General features: G+C 43.6%; 1 protein-coding gene across 1 annotated transcript in view; it reads right to left on the bottom strand.

Annotated features, from left to right (window-relative positions):
* The window catches only part of MRPS28 (mitochondrial ribosomal protein S28), a 138007-nt gene extending 116549 nt beyond the window's left edge, over nucleotides 1-21458 (bottom strand). The window contains exon 1 of the mRNA XM_090040229.1: nucleotides 21021-21458. Within this exon, the coding sequence (XP_089896355.1) occupies nucleotides 21021-21206 (186 nt within the window). The 5' untranslated portion in view covers nucleotides 21207-21458. The remainder of the gene's footprint in view (nucleotides 1-21020) is intronic.

Here is a 21458-nt window from a genome sequence, read left to right on the forward strand (position 1 = left end):
TTTCACTATTTGTGGAAGAGGTATTTCTAGTTGTCCTACACTAATCAACAGTACCAGTTTAATGGTTAACCTCTTGATTTGCAAAGTGTATTAGCATGGGAATACTATACCTTAGTGTACCATTTTACTACGTATAATTCATAATTCAATATGGACAGAAAAAACTGTATACATGCTGATTTTTCAATCCAGTGACCTACAGGGCCAAGTGAGTGACCGGCACTCACTGGAGTTGTCAGATGTTTTCAAGACTCATTGTCCACTGATTCTGCAGCCTGTAACAAATTATATGCTGTATCACAATCACTATCCTGTTTATAAAAACATAATTATATGTATGAACAAAATCTACACACAACAATGTGTGGACACAGGAGAAATTTCAATAAACCACTTAATATACAGCCCTGCATAAAACAGACCAAAACATAAGTTTAAGTTAGTGTATGAACAATTAAATTAAATACAGCTGTCAGTAAATTCACCTACTAAGGCACATAAGTAATAGGTTCAACAATATTCCACTTTTATCTGTACAGTTACAACTAAATACAGCATGCACTCAGTGTTTACTTTTTCAAAGTACACTATGTTTTAAAACTTTTCCCCATAATATTATACCTCTTTTTTCCTCCCTCATTAGTGGCCTTTGGGTTTTCTGTCCTACAAAAATCAAACAATTAACATTCATGCCATTTCCCAACAGCTTCAACTGACAAGTCAAAATGGACAACCACAAAGACAAGAAAGGTTTCTCTGGGATTTTGGGTGGGTGGGGTTGGGGGGGGGTTGTTTTTGGGTTGTTTTTTTTTAAAAGAGAGACTTTCTCATTTTATTTCATTCAAACAGATAATGGTAGAGAGCAAATGCATGGTTCCTGTTAGCAGTGGGCATTGAAACTACTGTATAAGCTAAAACAGAAGGAATTTCTTCAATTATTTATTTTTTAAAGTGACCTTAGAAAAACTGGGTAACAGGAAAAAGTGTAAAAGAAAGATGCTTGATTCACAACAAAAGAGAAAACTGTGACTGAGGGAAAACAGTAAATTAACTATTTAGGAGGTCACAACAGAGTGCTTTGAAACAGGATAGGAGTCAATATGGTAAAAAACCAGAAGCTATTTTTGCTAGGTAAAAAGCTATATAAAACATTTTTCTTGTACAATGGCTCCATTTCCCCTCCACCATCAACAGCTGCAACAACCATCCACCACAAGGTGAGGGACACTAAGCCCTCCACATAGAACCTAGCTAGTCTTTCCTACTCCAAATAAGCCTGGGACCCCTGCACGGGGTGCCTAGCATGGAAGTGAAGATGACACAAAAGCTAACTGCTTCCCTGGCTCTGTAGGAAACAGATGTTTGGGCAGTAGAGTCCTGCCTATGTCCCAGAGCAGCCCAATTGCCCTGGGGGAGCAATTGCAAGGAGTGAGCTGGGGGAAGAGGAATGGGAGAAGCAGTAAAGTTTGGGATGCCAAGAGGACTGACCATATACTAGGCACAGAATGCTCTGTCTGCACATAACATTAAAGCAGTTCAAGGAGGCCCAGCTCAAAATGGTACTCAACTTTCCCAGTGTGATTTGGACATGTTCAAGGAAGTTTAATCTAGTCTAAAGTGGCATCTAGTTTAGTGACACCTAAACTCTTGAGGTTTGAAGTGTATTTAGAATGCTCTAAGCATTACGTCTGTCCACAACCATTAGAAATGCATAACTACCACAGTTTGGAAAGGGCTCCTTGTTCTTCTCTCCTAGCAACAGCCCTTGTAAGCTCCACAATTTGGAACTTCCTATTCAAACACTACCAGGAAGCCTGAAAAACTGAATCACTCTCTTAGAAAAAAGATCCTCTGGGAAATCTTACAGTGTGGACACAGATAACAATTTAAATGTTTCCAAGTAAAATGTACTAGGAAATACTTTCAACACAAAACATTTCAGCCAGGGGACACATGCACACCTGTTCTGCTCCTAGCCAGAATACTGCAAAATGCTGCAGCCCCTTCTAGCACCAGTTAGGGAGCACTAGAACAGGCTGAAACCACCTGCGGTTCTGTTTTCAGCACATCCCTCCCCTTCCAGGGACGGAGGTAGAGGGGAGAGGAGTGGGAAGACAGGCAAGCAGGGATGGAAGGGCAACAGGAGTTCCCAAATCCCCTGAACCTCACCTTTCCCCCTTCTCAGGGGGAAAGGTAAAGGGGACTGTGGCTGATCAGGCTGCCTCTAATGTTGGTTTGGGACCCCAAGAGGTCTTGTGAAAAGACAAGCCTGGGTAAAGCCCCATCCCCAGCATCATGTCCCCATGAACACACGTCCAACAGTGAAACACTCGGAAATAGAACTTCACTTTAAGATTATTTCGGAATGTTTCAAAAGGCATCTGTTCCTGTACAGCTTGCCCACTGAAACATTTCAATAGTTATATCTGTCCCCTCTTGGACAGTGACTCCATTCTGCAATCCTCCTCCTGTGTCACTGGTTAAAAGGAAAGTATTCAGCACAGAATCATAGAATCATAGAAGTAGGGTCGGAAGGGACCTTGTAGATCTTCAAGTCCGACCCCCCGCCTGGGCAGGAGAAAAAACTGGGCTCAAATGATCCCAGCTAGGTAGGCATCAAGCCTCCTCTTAAAGACCCCCAGGGTAGGAGCCAGCACCACTTCGCTTGGCAGTTGGTTCCAGATCCTAACCACCCTAACTGTGAAGTACTTCTTACGGATGTCTAATCTAAACCTACTCTCCAGCAACTTGTGGCTGTAATCCCTTGTTATGCCAGGGGGCGCTAGGGGAAACAAAGTCTCTCCCAAACCCTTCTGGTCCCCCCTAGTGAGTTTATAGACGGTCACCAGGTCCCCCCTCAGCCTTCTCTTGTGAAGGCTGAACAGGTTCAGGTCCTGCAGTCTCTCATTGTAGGGTCTGCCCTGTTGTCCCCGGATCATGCGGGTGGCCCTCCTCTGGACCCTCTCCATGTTGTCCACATCCCTCCTGAAGTGGGGCGCACAGAACTGGACACAGTACTCCAGCTGTGGCCTGACCAGTTTCGCGTAGAGGGGAAGGATCACCTCCTTGTCCCCGCTAGAGATACACCTGTGGATGCACAAGGTCCGTTAGCCCTGCCAACCGTGACCTCGCATTGTCGGCCCATGTTCATCTTGGAATCAGTAATGACTCCAAGATCCCTTTCTGCCTCCGTGCTCTCAAGAAGGGAGTTTCCCATCTTGTAAGTGTGCTGCTGGTTACTACTGCCCAAGTGCAGCACCCTGCACTTGTCAGTATTGAAACACATCCTACTTTTGTTAGCCCACTCCTGTAACCTATCCAGGTCTTGCTGCAGTCTTTCCCTCCCTGCTACCATGCTCACCTCACCCCAAATTTTGGTATCATCAGCAAATTTAAACAGGGTGCTTTTCACCCTGTCGTCTAAATCACTGATATAGAAATTGAGCAGCACGGGCCCAAAGACCGAGCCATGGGGGACTCCGCTGCCCACTTCTCCCCAGGTTGAATATGACCCGTCCACCACCACCCTCTGAGTAACCCGTCAGCCAATCTGCAATCCATCTGACTGTGTAGGCATCAATGTCACAGTCGCCCAATTTTTTAATGAGGATGGGGTGGGAGATGGCTTCAAATGAGCACTGATAAAATATTTTTAAAATACATACTACAGGGAAAGTCATTTTTCTGATATTTTTATGTAAAAAGAAAAAACTAACAAGAACCCTCTATTTCTGGTGAAGTATGTACTTTGTCAAACCATTAAAAAATTAGGAAATGCGAAGTTAAATATTAAGCTTCAAACAGAATTAGAAGATTACAAGACTCATATTTTTATCTTTACAAAAAGAGACAAGTGCATCCTTAATTTGAACCAAGATAGTAATGCATTCCTAATAATAAGCAACTTTGGGATACACACTCTTAGTTATTGTGATTGCACACAATGTTTCGACTGCCATTCTCCCCTAGACATATCAGAACCGGGACTGGCAAGAACCACTGTGAACAGGGAGGGGGAGACATGAACAACTGAAAGAAACCAAGTATAGTTACAGAAGGTTAAAAATATAACTATTGCTTCATAGTTCAGATACTTGGCAGAGTGCACTAAAAGCTTTTGAGAAGCTCTGATATAACTTTTATCCAACTTGTACATATTAAATTTAAAATGTATACTATTAAATACCAGTGTTCTCAATTCATATTTTGACTGAATTTACAGATGGGAGTAAGGTTCTATAAAGATGAAATGTGGCTAATCGCGTCTTATTTGTGACTTCTGTTGAAGTTTATATGGTTCTCATAGTTTAGTCAGGAGGAATCCTAATTCATATTAAAATATTTTACTGCTGAATTTCCATTTTCTTAACAAAAACAAATTTGTGCTTATATCCAATTTAAGAAATCTGTTAGATTTGGCATATATTTTATTGTTGCTTTTCTCTGTGGAGATACATATTTTAGTACTCAGTGTAATGTTGACTAATCTTTCAATACTAATATCTCAAAATTAATATCAAAAGCATATGTGTATTACAATAGCATTAAAATATTCTAAAAAATACTTTTACATTCTAAAGAAAAGTTCTGCAACAGCATAAGATACAGATGTGACTATTTTATAATGACATTTCATTATATTGGTGAAGAACAATGATTATGTTTACATTTTGTTGATTTAAATACAAAATATTTTAAAAAGAAATATTTAATAACTAGGGAAACAAGTTATTTTCTTTTTATTGCATTCTTCAAACTATATGAGAGCTTTATTTTTATGTTTAGCATCATATGCAATATATTTTTCCAAATTACCCTTTTTTAATCAAACTTCTCCATTATATACAGGGGGAGGGTGATATTTTCTGTTCTAGCAGGTCTATTTGGAGTCAGATGCTGTTTGTAGGCATGTTGTCTAGATATCAAAAGCAGTTCTACAAACAATGAAAATAAAAATTATGTTACAGAATCATTTTAGTCAATAATGTACCATGTTATATGTATATATAAGGCCTCACGAGAGACACAGAATATTTTCTTACATGTAATATAGCAATACTAATATAGCATGGACTATTAATGGAATCAATATTGTTCACTGAATAGTGACACTTCCTATAGCTGACTCAACCTTCATACCTTTTTATAATGTAGGAATTTTTAGTCATGAATAGAAAAATATAGCAACAAAAATATGTATTTTACATTATTTTAAATAATCAAGGAATATACTTTTCAATAATTTATAAATTATATTAATGAAAAATAATAAGTACTCATATGTGGAATTTCTCAATTTTTTAAATATTCAGAAATACAGAGTCTCCAAATGTAGGAAATGTATACAAAATTATACGTTAAAAAGAAGGGACATAATTATGTATTTTATTAGGTAAATATTTTTAAGCAGTATTTAAGTTACCTTTTAAAAAGGAGAAACAAATTTGCCATAATACAAATCCAAAACAGCACAGATCTACCATCACAAACAAAATATACTTTCAATTGTTACCATAAGCCTTTTTGTAAGATAAATCAGGTGTAAGAGAAATAAAGCCTTTTTGTAAGATAAATCTTAGCAGAAAGCAGCAACACCGCCTTTCTGACACATCATTATAACTTACATTGTACTATGATAGGGAAATTTGGTTTATAAGTCAACCTATCCACTTGCTGTAAAAAGGAATTTTCTAATTATCTTCATGTCTCCTTCTTAGATGCACAGGCCTGTAAAGCAGTGTTTTTCTCACCTTTATGAAGGGGCTCCTCAAATTCAAAATTTTTCTAAATGTAGTGCCCCCTCCATGGCATCACCATCATAGCCAAATGAAACTGTCCCACAACACTATTTCCATAAGATGGTGGAGCCAGAGCAGGCACTTCTGCCTGCATTAGGGTTATCCATCTGACTTTGCTGCCTCCTAGAAACAGAGGTGCATGGGGCAATTTCACCCAGCCGCAGCAGTGGGGATGGTGTCCATGCTACAGCACCCTTGGAAGGGTCTTGCAGCACTCCAGTGAAAAACTGCTACTCTAAAAAAGACAAAAACAAAACAAAAAAAACCCACAAACCCAGCCTCTCTGGACAGCAGACCAAACAAATCGCTGGTTAGCCAAAGTGATCATAAATCAATTTTAATGTCCAGCTAAAAATCCCAAAATTAACAATTACTGTGTTTATAAGGAAACACAACACAGGGTAGTACAGTTTATTTCTCTTAAAGTTATACAGTAGCAACACATTCTAATAATTTGTATTTAACAATATATTACCAACATTTTTCCATCACAAAATTCATGTATAAAGAAAGAATACAACATGGATCCAGAGGACAGAACAGAGTGGCTACAGAAAAATTTCAGCTTTTTCAAAAAAAACCAAATAGCACAGCACTGTGCAGGAGATGAGAAGGTATAGAATATAGCACAGATCAAAAATGTTTAAAAGAAGAACACAGCTGTCACAACACAATTTCAGAAAAAGATACAAAAGGTAATATACTAATTCCTTTCTTACTGAAATGTCTACATCATTCCAGCAGGACTAAAAGGCAAAGTGAGATCATTTTGATCAACGGTTCTCAATGTCTTCAATTTCTTGGCCTACCCATCCCCCTGCCCAAACGTGCTTCCTCATGGCCCACCTACCCTCCTTATCAGGGGTTTTCAAACTTTAAGGAGTATATCCCTTCTGGTGGGTACCCGCCCTGGACTGTATCCCCTTCTGGGCACAGAGCAGGGCAGGGGTCCATTGGGAGCCAGTTGATAAGCAGGGGGGCATCCCCCCAGCGGCCAATTGATAAGCAGGGTGGGGGGGCAGCGGCCAGGCGTGAAGCAGGGGTACTTGGGCACAGGGAAGCAGTGCATGGCAGCACAGAGTGCTGGATGGCCCTGCCCATACCCCTGGTTGACAACCCCTGCTCTAATCTAACGAATAGGGATCCAGGTTTTCCTGTTTCCCAGGGAAAACCAGAGTAAACTGCAGATTTTACCTTTTACAGAGGCAAACAGGGATTTCTTGTTTTACAAGAGAAACTTGCAGATTTTGCCATTTGCAATGAGCTCCCTGCAGGCTGGCAGAGATCCACCATGCAGGGAGCTGGGAGGGAGTGGGAGGAAGAGCGAGACAGGGGGCACTATGTGTATGGGCACACACGTGGCCCCAGGCAGCCTGCAGAGCAGTTCTGGCAGGTAAGTGCAGGGGAGAGGAAGCTTGGCAGGGCTGAGACTGCTACCCAGCTGGGTGGGGCTTGGTGCTCAGGGCACAGGGCCACAATGCATGGCTACAGGGCCCCAGCAGGGAGCAGGATGGGGCCCACAAGTGGCTCGTCCAAGGGAGGGCAACGGAGCGGGCCGACTCCCCACTGCCACACACACTCCCAGGGGGCAGGCAGGATCCATGCCCCCCCAGATCTGTACCCAGAGCAGGTGCAGGATGCAGGCTCGGGCTCCTGTCCCGTTTCCCTCCCCTGGGGCTTCCAGAGCCCAGCAGGCATGACATGGCACAACTGGGGACAGCAGGGCCACACAGGGTTCTACTTGCTTCTCCCCTACCCCCCTGCTGCCCTGGCGATGTGCCTTCTGTGCATGGTGCTGCTTTGAGGGGTGCAGCCCCACGCTGCTGCCACTACAGCCTCACACGCAGAAGGCGCATCACCAGCGTAGCAAGCAGGGGGTGGGCGGGAGCCAAGCAGTGGCAAGAAGATTCCCACGTGGCTGCACTGCTGCCTGCCATGCCAGATCACACTTGCTGGGCTCCTTGGGCATCACAGGAGGGAAGCAGGATGGTAGGGAGTCATGCAAAACTGCTAGCCGCTGTTTCCTGCCACCCTGCTTCCCTTCCCTGGGGCCTCCAGAGCCTGGCGTGCGCGACCCAGCACAGCAAGCAGCAGCAAAGTCATGCAGGGATCTCCCCACTGCTGCTTGTCCTCTCCCCTGCTGCCCCAGCAACGCGACTTCTGCGTGCAGGGCTGCAGCGAGGGCAGCAGCGCAGGGCTGTGCCCTTCAAAGCAGCAGCAGGCATGTCACCAGGGAGGGGGAGAGGAGTATGAGCAGCAGCGAGGAGCTACCTGCATGGCCTCGCTGTCCCCGGCTGCACCAGGTTGTGCCCATCAGGCTCTGGAGACCCCAGGGAAGGGAAGCAGGACAGGAGCCTGAGCCCACACCTACCCTGCATATAGATCTCGGGGGGGGGGTGCGGGTCCCCTATCCCCTCTGGGAGTGCACGTGGTGTTGGGGAGCTGGCCTGCCCTAGCCCACAGCAGGGGAGCGGGGCTGCAGACCTGGGTCTACAGCCACGGCAGCTGGGGGCCCCCTCTGGCAGGGCTGGAGGAACAGAGGCTGTGGATATTGGGCAAGGGGCACAAGCAGGGCTATGGTAAGGGCCTTAATTTTAATCACAGATTTTAGGTTTTTTAGCACAGAAAAATCACATGGTCATGCTACCTCCCTATGCTGGAGCTCCTATATGTGGAGTACCCATGTGGAGAGATGCCCACCACTGCAGATTATTTCTAAGAACTACTGATTTAGAAAATTTTAATTAAATAGTGAATTTCAAGTTTCATTTATCCATGAACATCATTCTTTACTAACCATGTTGAATATGTACCTGTTGAGAAAAAAAAAGCTTTGCTACAGCTACCAAGCATGGTACCCACGAGCTATGGCTGGGAGATCACTGCTGTGCGGGAGAAGGAGGGGTGGAAGAATGCCTGACTAGAAAAAAAATGTACTGCTACACGTAGGTATGTACTGCTACAGTTGTACACATGTACTGCTACAATTGTTATTTAATAAGAGTAATTTATGTTGGAAAGAATAGTGAATGAGAAAAGAACACTAGGAACAGAGGAGGAAAAGTAATAATTTTAACATTAACATTTATAAACATTTAATTATCTGAAAAATATCACAACCCAGAATAGAAGGTTTTCATTACAGTGAGAGAAGCGTTCCCACTTTATAAAGATATAACGCTAATGAAGTTCCTAATGGTTTCAGTGAAGTCAAAGTTTTGTTCAAGAGTGTTACAAAATAATATAGTACAGGGATTTTTCTCTCCCCATATTACATTCATGCACATACACTAAAAAGTGTAAATTGGTGAGAGGTGTGCCATCCTACACTGGCTGCAGCTCCCACCATTCCTGTCCTCCCTGCCTCTGTGGAGGGCTCTTTTCTTAGGCATGACACATGTCAGGAAAGATAGCATTAGGACACATTATTGATGAGAAGGAGTGAATGAACCTGGACACAAGTAGCTGGGGCATGAAAAGATCAAACCCTTTAACCAAGACAGCTATGTCAACAAATCTCTGGGTGTGGACCCCACTATGACACTGGAAGTGGGGTTCTGTTGGCTAGGCAAATATACAGGTGAAAGAAAAACTACTGTCTATCAGGATAGATGGATTTTCACTATGGGACTGCTGTTACGACTATGACAGAATCATTATAACAGCAGAAGCGCTATAGTGTAGATGAGCCCCAGGACAGTCTATGCAGCCAAGCTGGCTAGCAAGTATCCAGTGTCAATTTTCTAACGACCTGTTTCCAAGGCAACCACCAAATCTACAGCCTGTTAAATGCTAGCCACAACCTTTATTACCACCACAGGGGTATTGTAGTATAGCAGGAGAGGAGTTCTGGGTTATGATCAATAAAATTGTTATAGAGGTTTCTACGTGATATGGGATTGGTTGAGATGTTGCTGAGGAAGAAGCCACTACACTTCTTGTTCATTTGTACATTCCACCTATAAGGCAAAATGTACAGGTAGCCCTCGCCACATGCGGGGGGTACGTTCTCATAATCTCCTGCAAATGGCGAAATCCACGCATAAGGCACTGTGTTCATGAACACCGTCTGCGTTCATGAACTCAGTGCCCCCAGCAGCTGAGGGGGGGGCGGGGGCAGGAGGCACGGCTGCTTTGGCAATAGCAGGAGCCCAGCAGTAGCAAGCACAGAGCTCCCAAGGCGCTCCTTTAAGCGTATTACAATGCAGGTTCGGCATTCACAAATATTTGAAACCGTGAATGCCGAGCCTGTGAATAACGAGGGTTTCCTGTATCGCAAAGAGGGAAAAAATTCAACATGCAACTAGTATTTTTTTAACTAACTTTGCAATTAATCTTTGCAAATTAAAAAAAAATTAATAAGATTAAGGCTTCCCTATATGTTTACAGGTGCTGCGCAGTACACCATGAGCCACAATAATATAAACAGCACTGGCCATACAGAGTATAAAGAGATTTAATAACTACACTGATACACAAGATACAAACATAAGAATTATGGTACAACTCTTATACCCAAGTGATTCTGTAGTAATACAAACATAGTGAAAACTCTTCAGCTTTTACTCTGTTTCATTCAGGGTCACCATCAGGGCAGTTAGCTACAGGTCATATACATGTAACAGTTAGATTATGACAGCTAATGGGTGTTTCCAAATGGCAGCTTCCCATCCCCTTTTAATGTTGTTAAAAGTTGCATTTGTCCATGTTCACAAGGCATCCAAATGGTTTTGAAGGTAGTATCGTCTTAATGGCTTGCTAAATACACACTCCACCATCGAAATGTTACAGGTTTAATTAAACCATCTTTTACCTTGTCTTTTGAAGCCAGGCTGGAGTTCCATTAGCCATGAAAAGAGGGAGGCATCAGGGCCCCCTAAAACAACAGGGGGCAACATCATCTTCAAGAGGAGACTGGATAGTTTCTTATGACCCCTCCCACCCCCAGTGCTCCTTCCTGCCCATGGCAGGGGGTCGGACTAGATGATCTGTCTAGGTCCCTTCCAACTCACTGATTCTATGATCATCATATTGATCAGTCTTTGCTTGTCCCAACAGGTAAATATCCAAACTCAATACCTGGCGATACATACCTTGTCCATACATCACTGATGATCTTAGTTGATGAGAGGTAGAGTACAGAATGGCACCTTCTTCTGGCTGACATTTACCTGCTTGTTCCAATAAACAAACTATGGACCTTACAAGAGTTATCAGTGGTCGCAACAGGTCTGGAACCCTATTCTCAAACATGAGCCAATATTTTAGACATATTACTTCTATCCACGACCACAATACTGAAGGCTTAAACAATAGTGTGAATCAACTTACAAATCACCAACAACATGCACCGCTGATTTATATACTAACATGCTAACTTGTTGACCATAAAACTGAGAAAGTCTGGAGGAATAAGTTCCTGAGGGACACCACAACCTGCTTCTAGACCAACACGGTCTCCTAACGTGTGTTTTCTAGTGCTGGAGGTTTGGGACAAGCTTCTCTCATGGTTCCATGAAGGGTTGCTTCCTCATATGCCAGCTCTGAAGTCACTACTAGTCATCCTAGATTAGCACGATAAGGTGATCCTCAGACACACTGGGATCTGTCTTACACCAGAAGAGCTTGTTTATATAATGGTCAATCCAGTTATTGCAGAAACTGCAGTTGAAAAGTTATGAAACGTAGAGAAACTGGAGGAAGACTAGTGACAAGTGATAAAGGTAAGGGGGTTGAAAAGCAAGCTGAATGAGGAAAGGCTGAAGGAACAAGGAGAAAAAGGAGACTGATGGAGTGTGGGGTGAGGAGGAAGACATGATAGCTTTCAATTATGTGAAAGGCTATCATACACAAGAGAGAAACACTGTTCTTCCTTGCCACAGTGGACAGGACATGTAGCAATGGGTTTAAACTGCAGCAAAGCAGATTTAGATCAGATCTCATAAAAAACATTCCAACTGCAAGTACAGTAAGACAATGGAACTCACTGCCTAAAGAAATTGTGGAATCTCTGTAAGTAGAGACTTTCAAAAAGAAGTTAGGCAGAACTCGATCTGGGATGATTCAGAAACAACAAATCCTATATCTGCGGAGGAGCTGGAGTACACGACCTTTGGGATACCTTTCAGTACTGTGATTCCACGATCCAGGGTCTCCTAGAACGGTTATCCTGATGCATAAATGCTTCAGTGCCAAGTTAGGAGCAGCTTAGCCAGTGAATCCCTAACTTGGTTCTTGCCTGGAATAGATTTAAGTGTGGAATTTGAAAAGCTAGGAGTGCCTCAACTGATGGTATCAGAAGGCTATGACACTTCCAAAGGTATCCAGAAAGAACAGATAATTTCCCCCAAAACTGCAAACCAATTTCTAAAGCAACTATTAGAAATCCTACTACTAAACCCATGAATTGCAGCATTGGTTCGGACTCAGGTATAAGACATATGCAGCTCTCCAGAGCAGCCATACCTCAACTTGCATGAGTGTGCAGTCTTATTACTGGTAAGATAGGACCAACTCCCAGGTTAAGGTACCACACTCCAGCTCCTCTCACTCCATCTCGTAGGAAGCTCTGTTCCTGATTAGTCAGCAGTTTCAGCTGTTTGAGTGTTGGCTGGGACCCTAAAGGGTTCATAAAAACTTGTAATGGAGCAAAAGTGCTTTTTTAGACAAGTGTCGTCTGTAGCTCTCTGGATTCTTCAGAATAATAAAAAAAAATGTTTATAGGATTCAGAGAAGAGAAACAACCATACTAACAAGTAGTACTTGAAAAAAAGGTCATTATAAAAACAAGGCAACATTTTCATCAACATCAAGCAATTTCTTTTTGGTTTCTAAAGATTATAGAATGAATAAAATCATAATGGTCTGCTTGCCTTTTTAAAAACCAATTTACACAGATTATTTTTAATACAAAGAAAAAATAGGATTATATAGAAATACCAATTTCATGCAAGTATTTACACCTGCTTACAAAAAAATAAAATCACATTCAAAGCATGATGATTTTCTTGAAATCATAACTTTTAATATCCATTAGCTTAACAAATAATATTGAGTTATTGTAGAAAACATGGGGAACACTTTCACTTTAACAAATACAAATACATCTTACTCTCCCTTAAAAAGAACTGTCATAATAAAAAGGCATATTATTTCCTACAAACCTTAATCTCCTAAATGAGGAACAAATTTAAAATGAACTTTAATTCTTTTTTTGTTTTGCAAGTTTCCCCCCCCATCTATAAATGTCAGAGTTCTTATAAGATATGACTGCATGAAATCAACACATCTCTCTGCAATCTTTCACTCCTCTCCCCTTCAAAATCCTGTAAGTTTCATTAAAAAATGCACAAAAATACATCCTGACGACCCTTTCACATACACGCTAATTAGTACTTCACTTTTTCATACTCCCCATAACACACCTGTGAAACAATCCAAGAAGCCTGAGACAAAGCACCTAAATGTATGTTCTAAACCATTTTGAAAATAGATATTCCAAAAAAATCACATACAACTCTTTGAAACTGCAGTCACTACATTTCTGGATGCATTACTCTGAAAAGCTGTTTAACATATCAGCAATTCACTACCCCCGATATTAATTTATAATTATAACTATGGTCTAGCAATCATTCCACTGAAACATTATATACTTAATATATATTATCTTGTGTACTTGTCATACCTATCTCCAACATGCTCAAGAAAGTAAACATTATGCTACATATATGATTGTGCTTGTGTAAGTAGACTTAATTGTAATCTGCCAAAAGGGACAAGGATTTTGTTGTTTGTTCACTTACACACACAAACACACACTCACTTACCTAAAAATGCAATGATTTGGAGGTCAAAAAGTAGGACTTACACGTTAAACAAGTTGGATGCAATGGTAATCAGAATAATTATTAACAAACATATATATGCGATAGAATCATTAACTTTGGCAAGCAACTAAAAACAAAGATGGGATGAAGTTTAAGGCTGACATTTCAAAAATGCTTAAGGATGACACATTCTACTGAATGTGCCATTGACTTCTAAATAAAATATATGCTCCTAAATCATGAGCAGTTTTTAAAATCTCACCGCTAGTTATTTACAATTACAAAATGTTACAAAATAGGTGACCAAAAAGAAAACACTTTAAGCGTCCTGTATTTTTCCCCACCAGAGGTTCCAATTTCTACCATCAGTTCTTAAAAGAACTGATGCCCTCTGCTGTAGTAAAATTAAAGTGAGTCTAATTACACAAAACATTTCTTTGCTCAACTACCTCCACCTTGTGGTTGCAAAAGAGGTAATAATTAGTGATTTCTCTCCCTCAACAATTCAAAGTCTATTAAAGTTGAGAGAGAAACGACTAGATCCAAGGGCAGAAGCACTTTGGTAAATACTTTTTAAATAAAACAAAAGTTTGAAACCTCCCAAACTTTTGCCTAAATGTAACATGAATTTGATTTTACATTTCCTAATAGGACACAGTAGAATATTAATCAAAGTTGTTCATAACGTGCCAAATTTTTGTTCATGGAGGTCCACCATGCTGAGGGCTGTATAAGAAAACGAGTTTGCAGGGCAATGCCTTTGTGTTCAATAGGATGTAACATGAAATGCCTTACATATACAAATGTACAATAAGGAGAATCACAGTACTCCTGTTAAGACTTGTCATTCAACTACTACTAAATAATCAATGGTTTCAGACTGGCTGATGATCCATTTCAGTTAAAGTCCCTTTATAGGCTGCATACAAATATTTCTGGAGCCCTGAAGAGGGGCCACGCTTTGGAGACTTCCAGTATAAAAATGATTACACTATTCCAACATAATCTTTATTACACTATTCCAACATAAAAGGAAAATTGACATTATCAGCAACTGGCTTTTTTGGCCGATGTGGCCAATAATATCACTGATAAATGCCCCATGCATGCAAGAAGCTCCAGCATGCATGTGGCCAGGAGTGCAACTCAGCAGCTTGGAAACCAGCATCCAGCCACTAAGTCTATGGGGAGGAAGGGGCACATCGATGTCCCCACAGTAAGGGAGGGAGTGGGACAGGAGTAGACGCTGCCCAGCTGGGCTGGGGAATGGGATGGAACCATAGGTGGCTCCTCTGGGGGGGGTGAGGGGGCAGCTCCAGCTGCTGTGTGCACTGCCAGGAGGGGGGTACATGCCCCCTGGATTTGTATTTGGGATGAGGGCAGGCTGTGTGCTTGGGGCCAGTGCTGAGCCAGCTTCTTCCCAGCAGGGGGGCTGTGCCAAGGCTACACTTAGGGCGGGTGGGGGCAGAGGTGGGACGGGCGGTGGCACTGGGGAGGAGGGAGGACGGGCCTATGGTAAATTTTGGGTTGGCTGTAGCTCACCCCAAAGCACCCCCTCCCAGTGCCACTGTGTCCGCCCTTCCCCCACCTGTAGTTCCAGCCTAGCCTCCCACTTGGAAGAAGCTGGCAGAGCCCCAAGGGGGCAGCTCGCTCCCACCCTGTGTGCAAATCTGGGGGCACACACCCCCCATGCCTCCCCTAGGGTGCACACAGCCATGAGAGCAGCCCCCCTGACAAACCGCCCATAGCTCTGTCCCTGAGCAGCTAGGTAGCACCTGCCCCTGCCCCTGCCCCAGCCCCAGCCCCCTCCCTTCTCACCATGAAGACCTCAATCTGCCCAGCCCCACGTCCCTTTCCTCCCACAGACTTACCAGCCGGATGCTGCTCTCCAAGCTGTTGGGCTACATATCAGCAACCGGATTGGTATTGGCCAATATGGCTGGTTAATAATTGGCCATCGGTATTGGTACACCCCTAATTTCCACTTAAAGACAATCAACAGCAAACCTTCAGTTATTCACTTTTTGTTTATAAAACCATATTACTCTTTATTTAGTCTATCAGGTACCAAAAGACTACATTTATTATTAAAATTGCTCTGCTCTGCCTCACATTTTCCACAAATGCTGAAAAGCCATAAAAAGGAGTAAAGTCACCCACCACACTTTTGCTTCTCTACCTACACCAATATAAAACTACTCAGCACTTACTTTCCTAACAGCCAAAGCTCCATAAATTTTAAGCAGACTTAACTCCAACATGCATAAAAGAAAGCCAGTGTATAAAAGTGTGGGGGGGGCAGTTAAGTATGGAATTCTAAACAGATTTTCTTAAGAAAAAGAAAAAAGAGAATATCTTTAACATGATTTTGTACACATGTCCGTCGAGACTGGTCTGCCTTGTCGTTTCTGAAACATTGGGTGTTAATATTGTTTTTAATAAAATACTGAAAAGAATATTCAGTGAGTGTATTATACTAGTGCACACAAAAAACACACACAAATATACTCCTGACCGTAGCTGCATATTTATTAGCTCTTTAAGCTAATAAAGCGAAATATTGGCACAAAATATTATTGGAATAAATCTGACCACTTATAACAAATGCAGTAAAGCTCCCCACTCCCCATGTAAATTTTCTTTTTAAAAAATGTATAAAATGGGAATTAAAAAGAAAAATGCAGGAGTACAATGCCTAATAACAATAGCAATAAAGTGAAAAAAAACAGTTGCAATGTCTGACCAGGGAGAAATGTCAACATTATGCATCTGCTGTCATGTATGAAATATATAGAAAACTACCTAACAAAGATAATCATTATTAATGTAATGCTTCTAAAACTTAGCAGTGCTGAAGTCCATGTCAATGTTAGATTACATTGGATTGTTAGCATTTGTCATTTTTGCATGTGCCAAAAAGGATCATTGCCTATCAAGCAGCACTGTCACAAAATTCAAGAGATGCTTCTAGAGTCATACTGTTCCACTTATCAAATTAATGTAATTTTTCTCAGAAATTCCAAAGGAGAGGAAAAAAAATAACCACTCCAGAAAGTTAATAGAATCTTCAGGTAGATTCTAGAAAAGGATTAAAATGACCCACTTGACACATTGATGAGCTTTTAGACAGAGGAAGATGGTATTAAGTATACAACAGATATCACTAAATAAGGTAAGGAAGCACACACTTAGAGAATCGAATTAGTATTCAAAATGGCCTTAATAAAGTGGAAAAATCTGAAGAAAATGTAGGACAATATAAATTAGAAGAATAAGGTGGAACAGTCAAATGCACAAATAGAAAATGCAGAGCCTAAGCTGCCATACTACAAGGTAGAAAGGGACCTTTGGGTTATAGCGTATCATATGGTGAGCATCTGCCATCAGTGTAACACTAGTGCCAAAAAAGCAAATAGCATACTGAATATATTAACAAGGATACTATATACCAGTCACAGGAGATTCAGCTTACACTCTACTGAGCACTGCTAAGGCCTTACCAGGAGTAATGTGTTTTGGGCAGTTTTGGGCACTGCAGCTCAAGAAAGAGATGGACAAACTGGTACAGATCCACAGGAAGGAAACAAAGAAGATTGGAAGACTAGAGAACATGGCATACTAATAAAGGTTGGAAAAACTGGGGTCATTTGGTATGGAGAAGGGAAGACTAAGGGCATGTCCAGACAAGCAGGAACATTTATTTCCCAAGGAACAAGCAGCAGCAGCACACCTTGTGCCGCTGCTACTTGTCCCTGGGGAATGACCGTGCCATACATACTATGGTGCACAGCAGGTTACCGCAGGTGAGGCAGGGGAGACTGGGGCCAGCAACTGTACTGGCCCCCAACAGCCTTACCTGGGGTCCTAGGGGCCTCAGGCAGCTGCAGCCATGGCACTCCTACAGCAGGGAGACTGGCTACAAGACCCAGTTTTCAGGAACCAATTGTGTCATAGGTCTGAGGACCACCTGTACCTGAAGGTTAGGTGCCAAGTGGATTCTTTGTGGCTGCATGGAACAGGACAAGAAAATAAGTACCACCCTTCTGGAAGACAAGAGAGTGGTGGAAAGGCAGCCTCATAAGCATCCAAGAACTGCAAGTCAAAGACTGATGCTAAAAATGAAGCCCCACAAGCAGCAAAGTCCTAGCATCTTCTTTCTCTGAAAATGGGACTGCAGTAGGACAGGATGCTAGCTGCTATCCTTCAAGTCTCTCTCAAGGTTTCAGACAAATATGTGTAGTTACATATTTTGACCCTTTCTGTTGACACTGTCCACCATTGATATTAATTCTTAAGAGGCTTACTGTCGGGCTCCTACTGGGCGTCCAAATCAAAAAGAAAAGTCCCAAGTGCCTTCTGCCTGTGCAACCCTTTAGGGCAGAGCTGTTCGGCTGCAGCCACAAAATCCCTCCCAGGGGCTGCTCTCCCCTCTGCTTCAGGTGTGGGGAAGCCCACGCAACAGGGGGTCACAGAGAACACCACATGTTGGTGGTGGGATGGCACAGGGAAGCCCATAAGGCAGGAAGAATGCAGGGAAGACAGTGTAGCAGCAGGGCAACCCACAAACTGTGCAGCCCAAAGGTCTTGTGCCCACCCAAGACATGTGGACCCCACTGCTTAGGAGTTAGACAGTCCTGTTCTGGGGACTGAATACAGCCTAGCCTACAGAATAATATATAGTGTCAGTGATGATGTTTTGCTTTTATAGCCTTATCAACCTGCTGTGCAGGTATAAAATTTACGTACAGACAGCTAGTAAGTCAACCGTGCATCATCCTCACTCTCCATTGCTGCCAGGTAGTTCTTTTCTTCCAGAAAGAAATAATGAAAGTTGCAACTGTTACACAAAAAAGCAAGTGACTGTTGGATTTAGAAATCAAATTGGTACAAAACCCTAATGCCACCACACTTGTTTCTGATTTAACTCCAGCATACATGCAAATAGCTTAAAACAAACAAGTTTTATATCCATGTTAGTGCATCTATGCTTGGGATCACCCTGCTTTAACTATAACTTACCAAGAAAATAAGTTGTAGAAACAGTTCAATTCTGTGATATCTAGCTACAAGGTTTTATACTCATTTTGACAAATCAGACCCAAATCTAAGATCCATCTGAGCAGATAGCGGCACTCCCATTGGAGGCCACATAACCAGCCCACATAAATCTGACTGCAGAACCAAACTGGGAGGAACTCTGCTGGTGTTCGTAATTTCAGACTTTTACAAGCAAATCAATATGCAACATAAGCAGAACATTAAATTCAAATCTTTCAGCATTTGCTCACTTGAAGACACACACACCACCAAGAAATGCAATGCCAGTTTGAATCACACACTTCGAATTACTTAAATAGTCTAACCTCACAGTTCTAGTGCTCAAAGGAAATCTCTCCAGCACCTTTATAAGAAGAGCATGGGAACAGAAACTCAAAAGCACCACAGACTTAAAAAAGACCAGTGGTGCTAATGGATTTGGCCCCATGGGCAAGATGAACAGCATCTGCAGACAGATTGGCCCCTCAGTCTCCTCCTTACCTCCTCCCCCTATTCATATGTTTTTCTTTATAAACTATTTAGATTTCAGATTGATAAACCTCTTCTACTGCTTTACACTTTTTCCCCAGGTGTAAACCTTACTCCGTGTTGATGAACAAGTTGCGCCTGTGTTTGTCCTGGAACAGAAATGTCCCAGAATTGGTATGTATACATACACATCACACTTCAAATGAGGGTTTAGCAAGTGACTGAATGCAGTTCCACTTTTTTTGCTGTTGAGACGATACAATCCCAGGGTAACCATTCAGATTCACTTTGCAATGTCCCAGGATAAACTGTTAGTACATCTCAGCTCATAAACCCTTTCAGGATTCATGTCAGGACAACACTGCAGTCAAAATGACTGCATTTTGTCCTGGGAATAAATGGTTTATCCTAGAATAAAAAAGCGGCATCTATTTGCAGCCACTACCTGGTCTACTGCCAGCCTAAAGTCTACCGCCTATCAGAATAAACTTGTTTCCCTCTTCCCTTTACATCTGTCATCTGAGCAGTCCTCCTCTTGTAATTACCTTATGGATTCTTAATCTTTTTAGAAGAACCTTTTTAGGGTATGGACAGACACAAAGCTTGAACTATTCCAAGAATGTCACTGATTGGGAACCAATCACAAACTGCTAATGCTTCTAAGTGGGGACCCCCACTTCTTAAAGACTGCACCACTGCCAAAACACCACAAGGGGGGTAGTAAGGTACCCAAATCATCATGCATTCCAGGGGGTCAGTGCCTGGAGTAGCCCCAGAATCACCCTAGATGGGGAGCAAGACACAAAGTGGCTGGATGCCAAGAAAGATACCACTGCCTGTAATTGCAGTTTCCTGCTTCCCCTTCTCAAAAAAATTAACTTAAAAATGCTGACTGAGCATTTGTTGAGGGGGGTGTTAACCCAAACCTATATGGTTGACTGGGCATGCATGGGAGGGAACAGCCTGGACCCCATCAAAGGAAATAGACCCTAGTGGGGAGAAGAGAGAGGGTGTGCCAGGCTCATTTAGAGCAGAAACATAGTAGGGCTGCCAGGAGCTGAGGGCAGGTGACCCTCTGCTTTAGGTGGATGGGTAGTTGTGCCTGTAACACCTGTCAATTGCTGAGTGTGTAGCTGGGTAGGGGGCAGCGACAGGGAACAGAGCAGTTCCACAATGGGCCCTTTTTAGAAAAAAGGGCCATCAATTCCATGCCCAGTGTGAAATGAATCATTGTCCCTCATCCTCTGGGCTACACTCTTGCAGCCAGCCCTGGGACCAGCACAAGTGAAACACACTAAATGCTTTATAGTACGTGCAAAAACAGGTAGTCCTTTGGGCAGCCCCAGAGCACTCGCGGGAACCACAAACAGGGACCAAACATCCCCACCCCAGCACCTAGCTACCAACCACCACCCCAAACCTGGAACCCCCCACTCAGGGGCCCCAGCATACAAGTGAAACTGCCAGAGGCTTTCTACTCCCCCAATGCACCTTGCAACTGTAGGCACCACATGTCTGGGCAGCAGAGTCCCGCCTGCATCCCAGAGCAGCCCTATATTGCTGTGTGGAGTGGGGGAAGTCTGTACATCCCCCCCACGCCCATCTTCTCCTCTACAGGAGGGCGGCAGCGGGCTCTGGGGAGTCCGAGACCCTAGGCACGTCTGACGCTCAAACGCAGCTGAAGGCCCCTTCCCCCGCCAACAGGGCCCGGCACCGGCACCTCGGGGATGCCCCGCTCCAAGCCCCGCCCGCAGCTCCGGGGAGGCCCCGCCCCCAGACCCCGAGGCTGCGCGACGCCAGGGCCAGTCCCTGAGACAGACCAATCAACGGCTTATGTCGTCACGTGACCTCCCCACCCTTCCCTCACCTGGCCCCGCAAGGCGCTGGTGACGCTACTTGGCTTCTCCTCTGGCGACTGTGAGGGTTCGGAGCCGCCCGGCGCATCCTCCGGGCCGCTACCGCTGCCGCTGCCGCTGCCGCTCCGCCGGGCTGCGCCCACCAACAGCCGACCCCGTATGCGCGCGGCGGCGTGGAGCCAGCTCGGGGACGCCATGATGCTTCCGCGTGGGGGGCGGTGCGTGACCCATGACCCCGCGCGTCGCCCGCGCCAAGAGCCGTAGAGCGCCCGGAGGGCGGGCTAGAGCGTCGTCGTCTTGTGGGCGGGGCCCCTCCCCGAGGGAGGAGAAGCCACCCGTCTTCCCCCGGGGCTGCTGGTGGTCCTTTAGCCCCACTTCCTGGTCGCTTGCGGGGGGCCGGGGCCGCGAGCGGAGTGGTGGGAAAGCTGGGGCGTGTGGAGCGGTGTCAC

The sequence above is a fragment of the Crocodylus siamensis genome, chromosome 3, assembly GCF_052110815.1.
Source record: "Crocodylus siamensis isolate JL-2025a chromosome 3, ASM5211081v1, whole genome shotgun sequence".
Lineage (NCBI taxonomy): Eukaryota > Metazoa > Chordata > Crocodylia > Crocodylidae > Crocodylus > Crocodylus siamensis.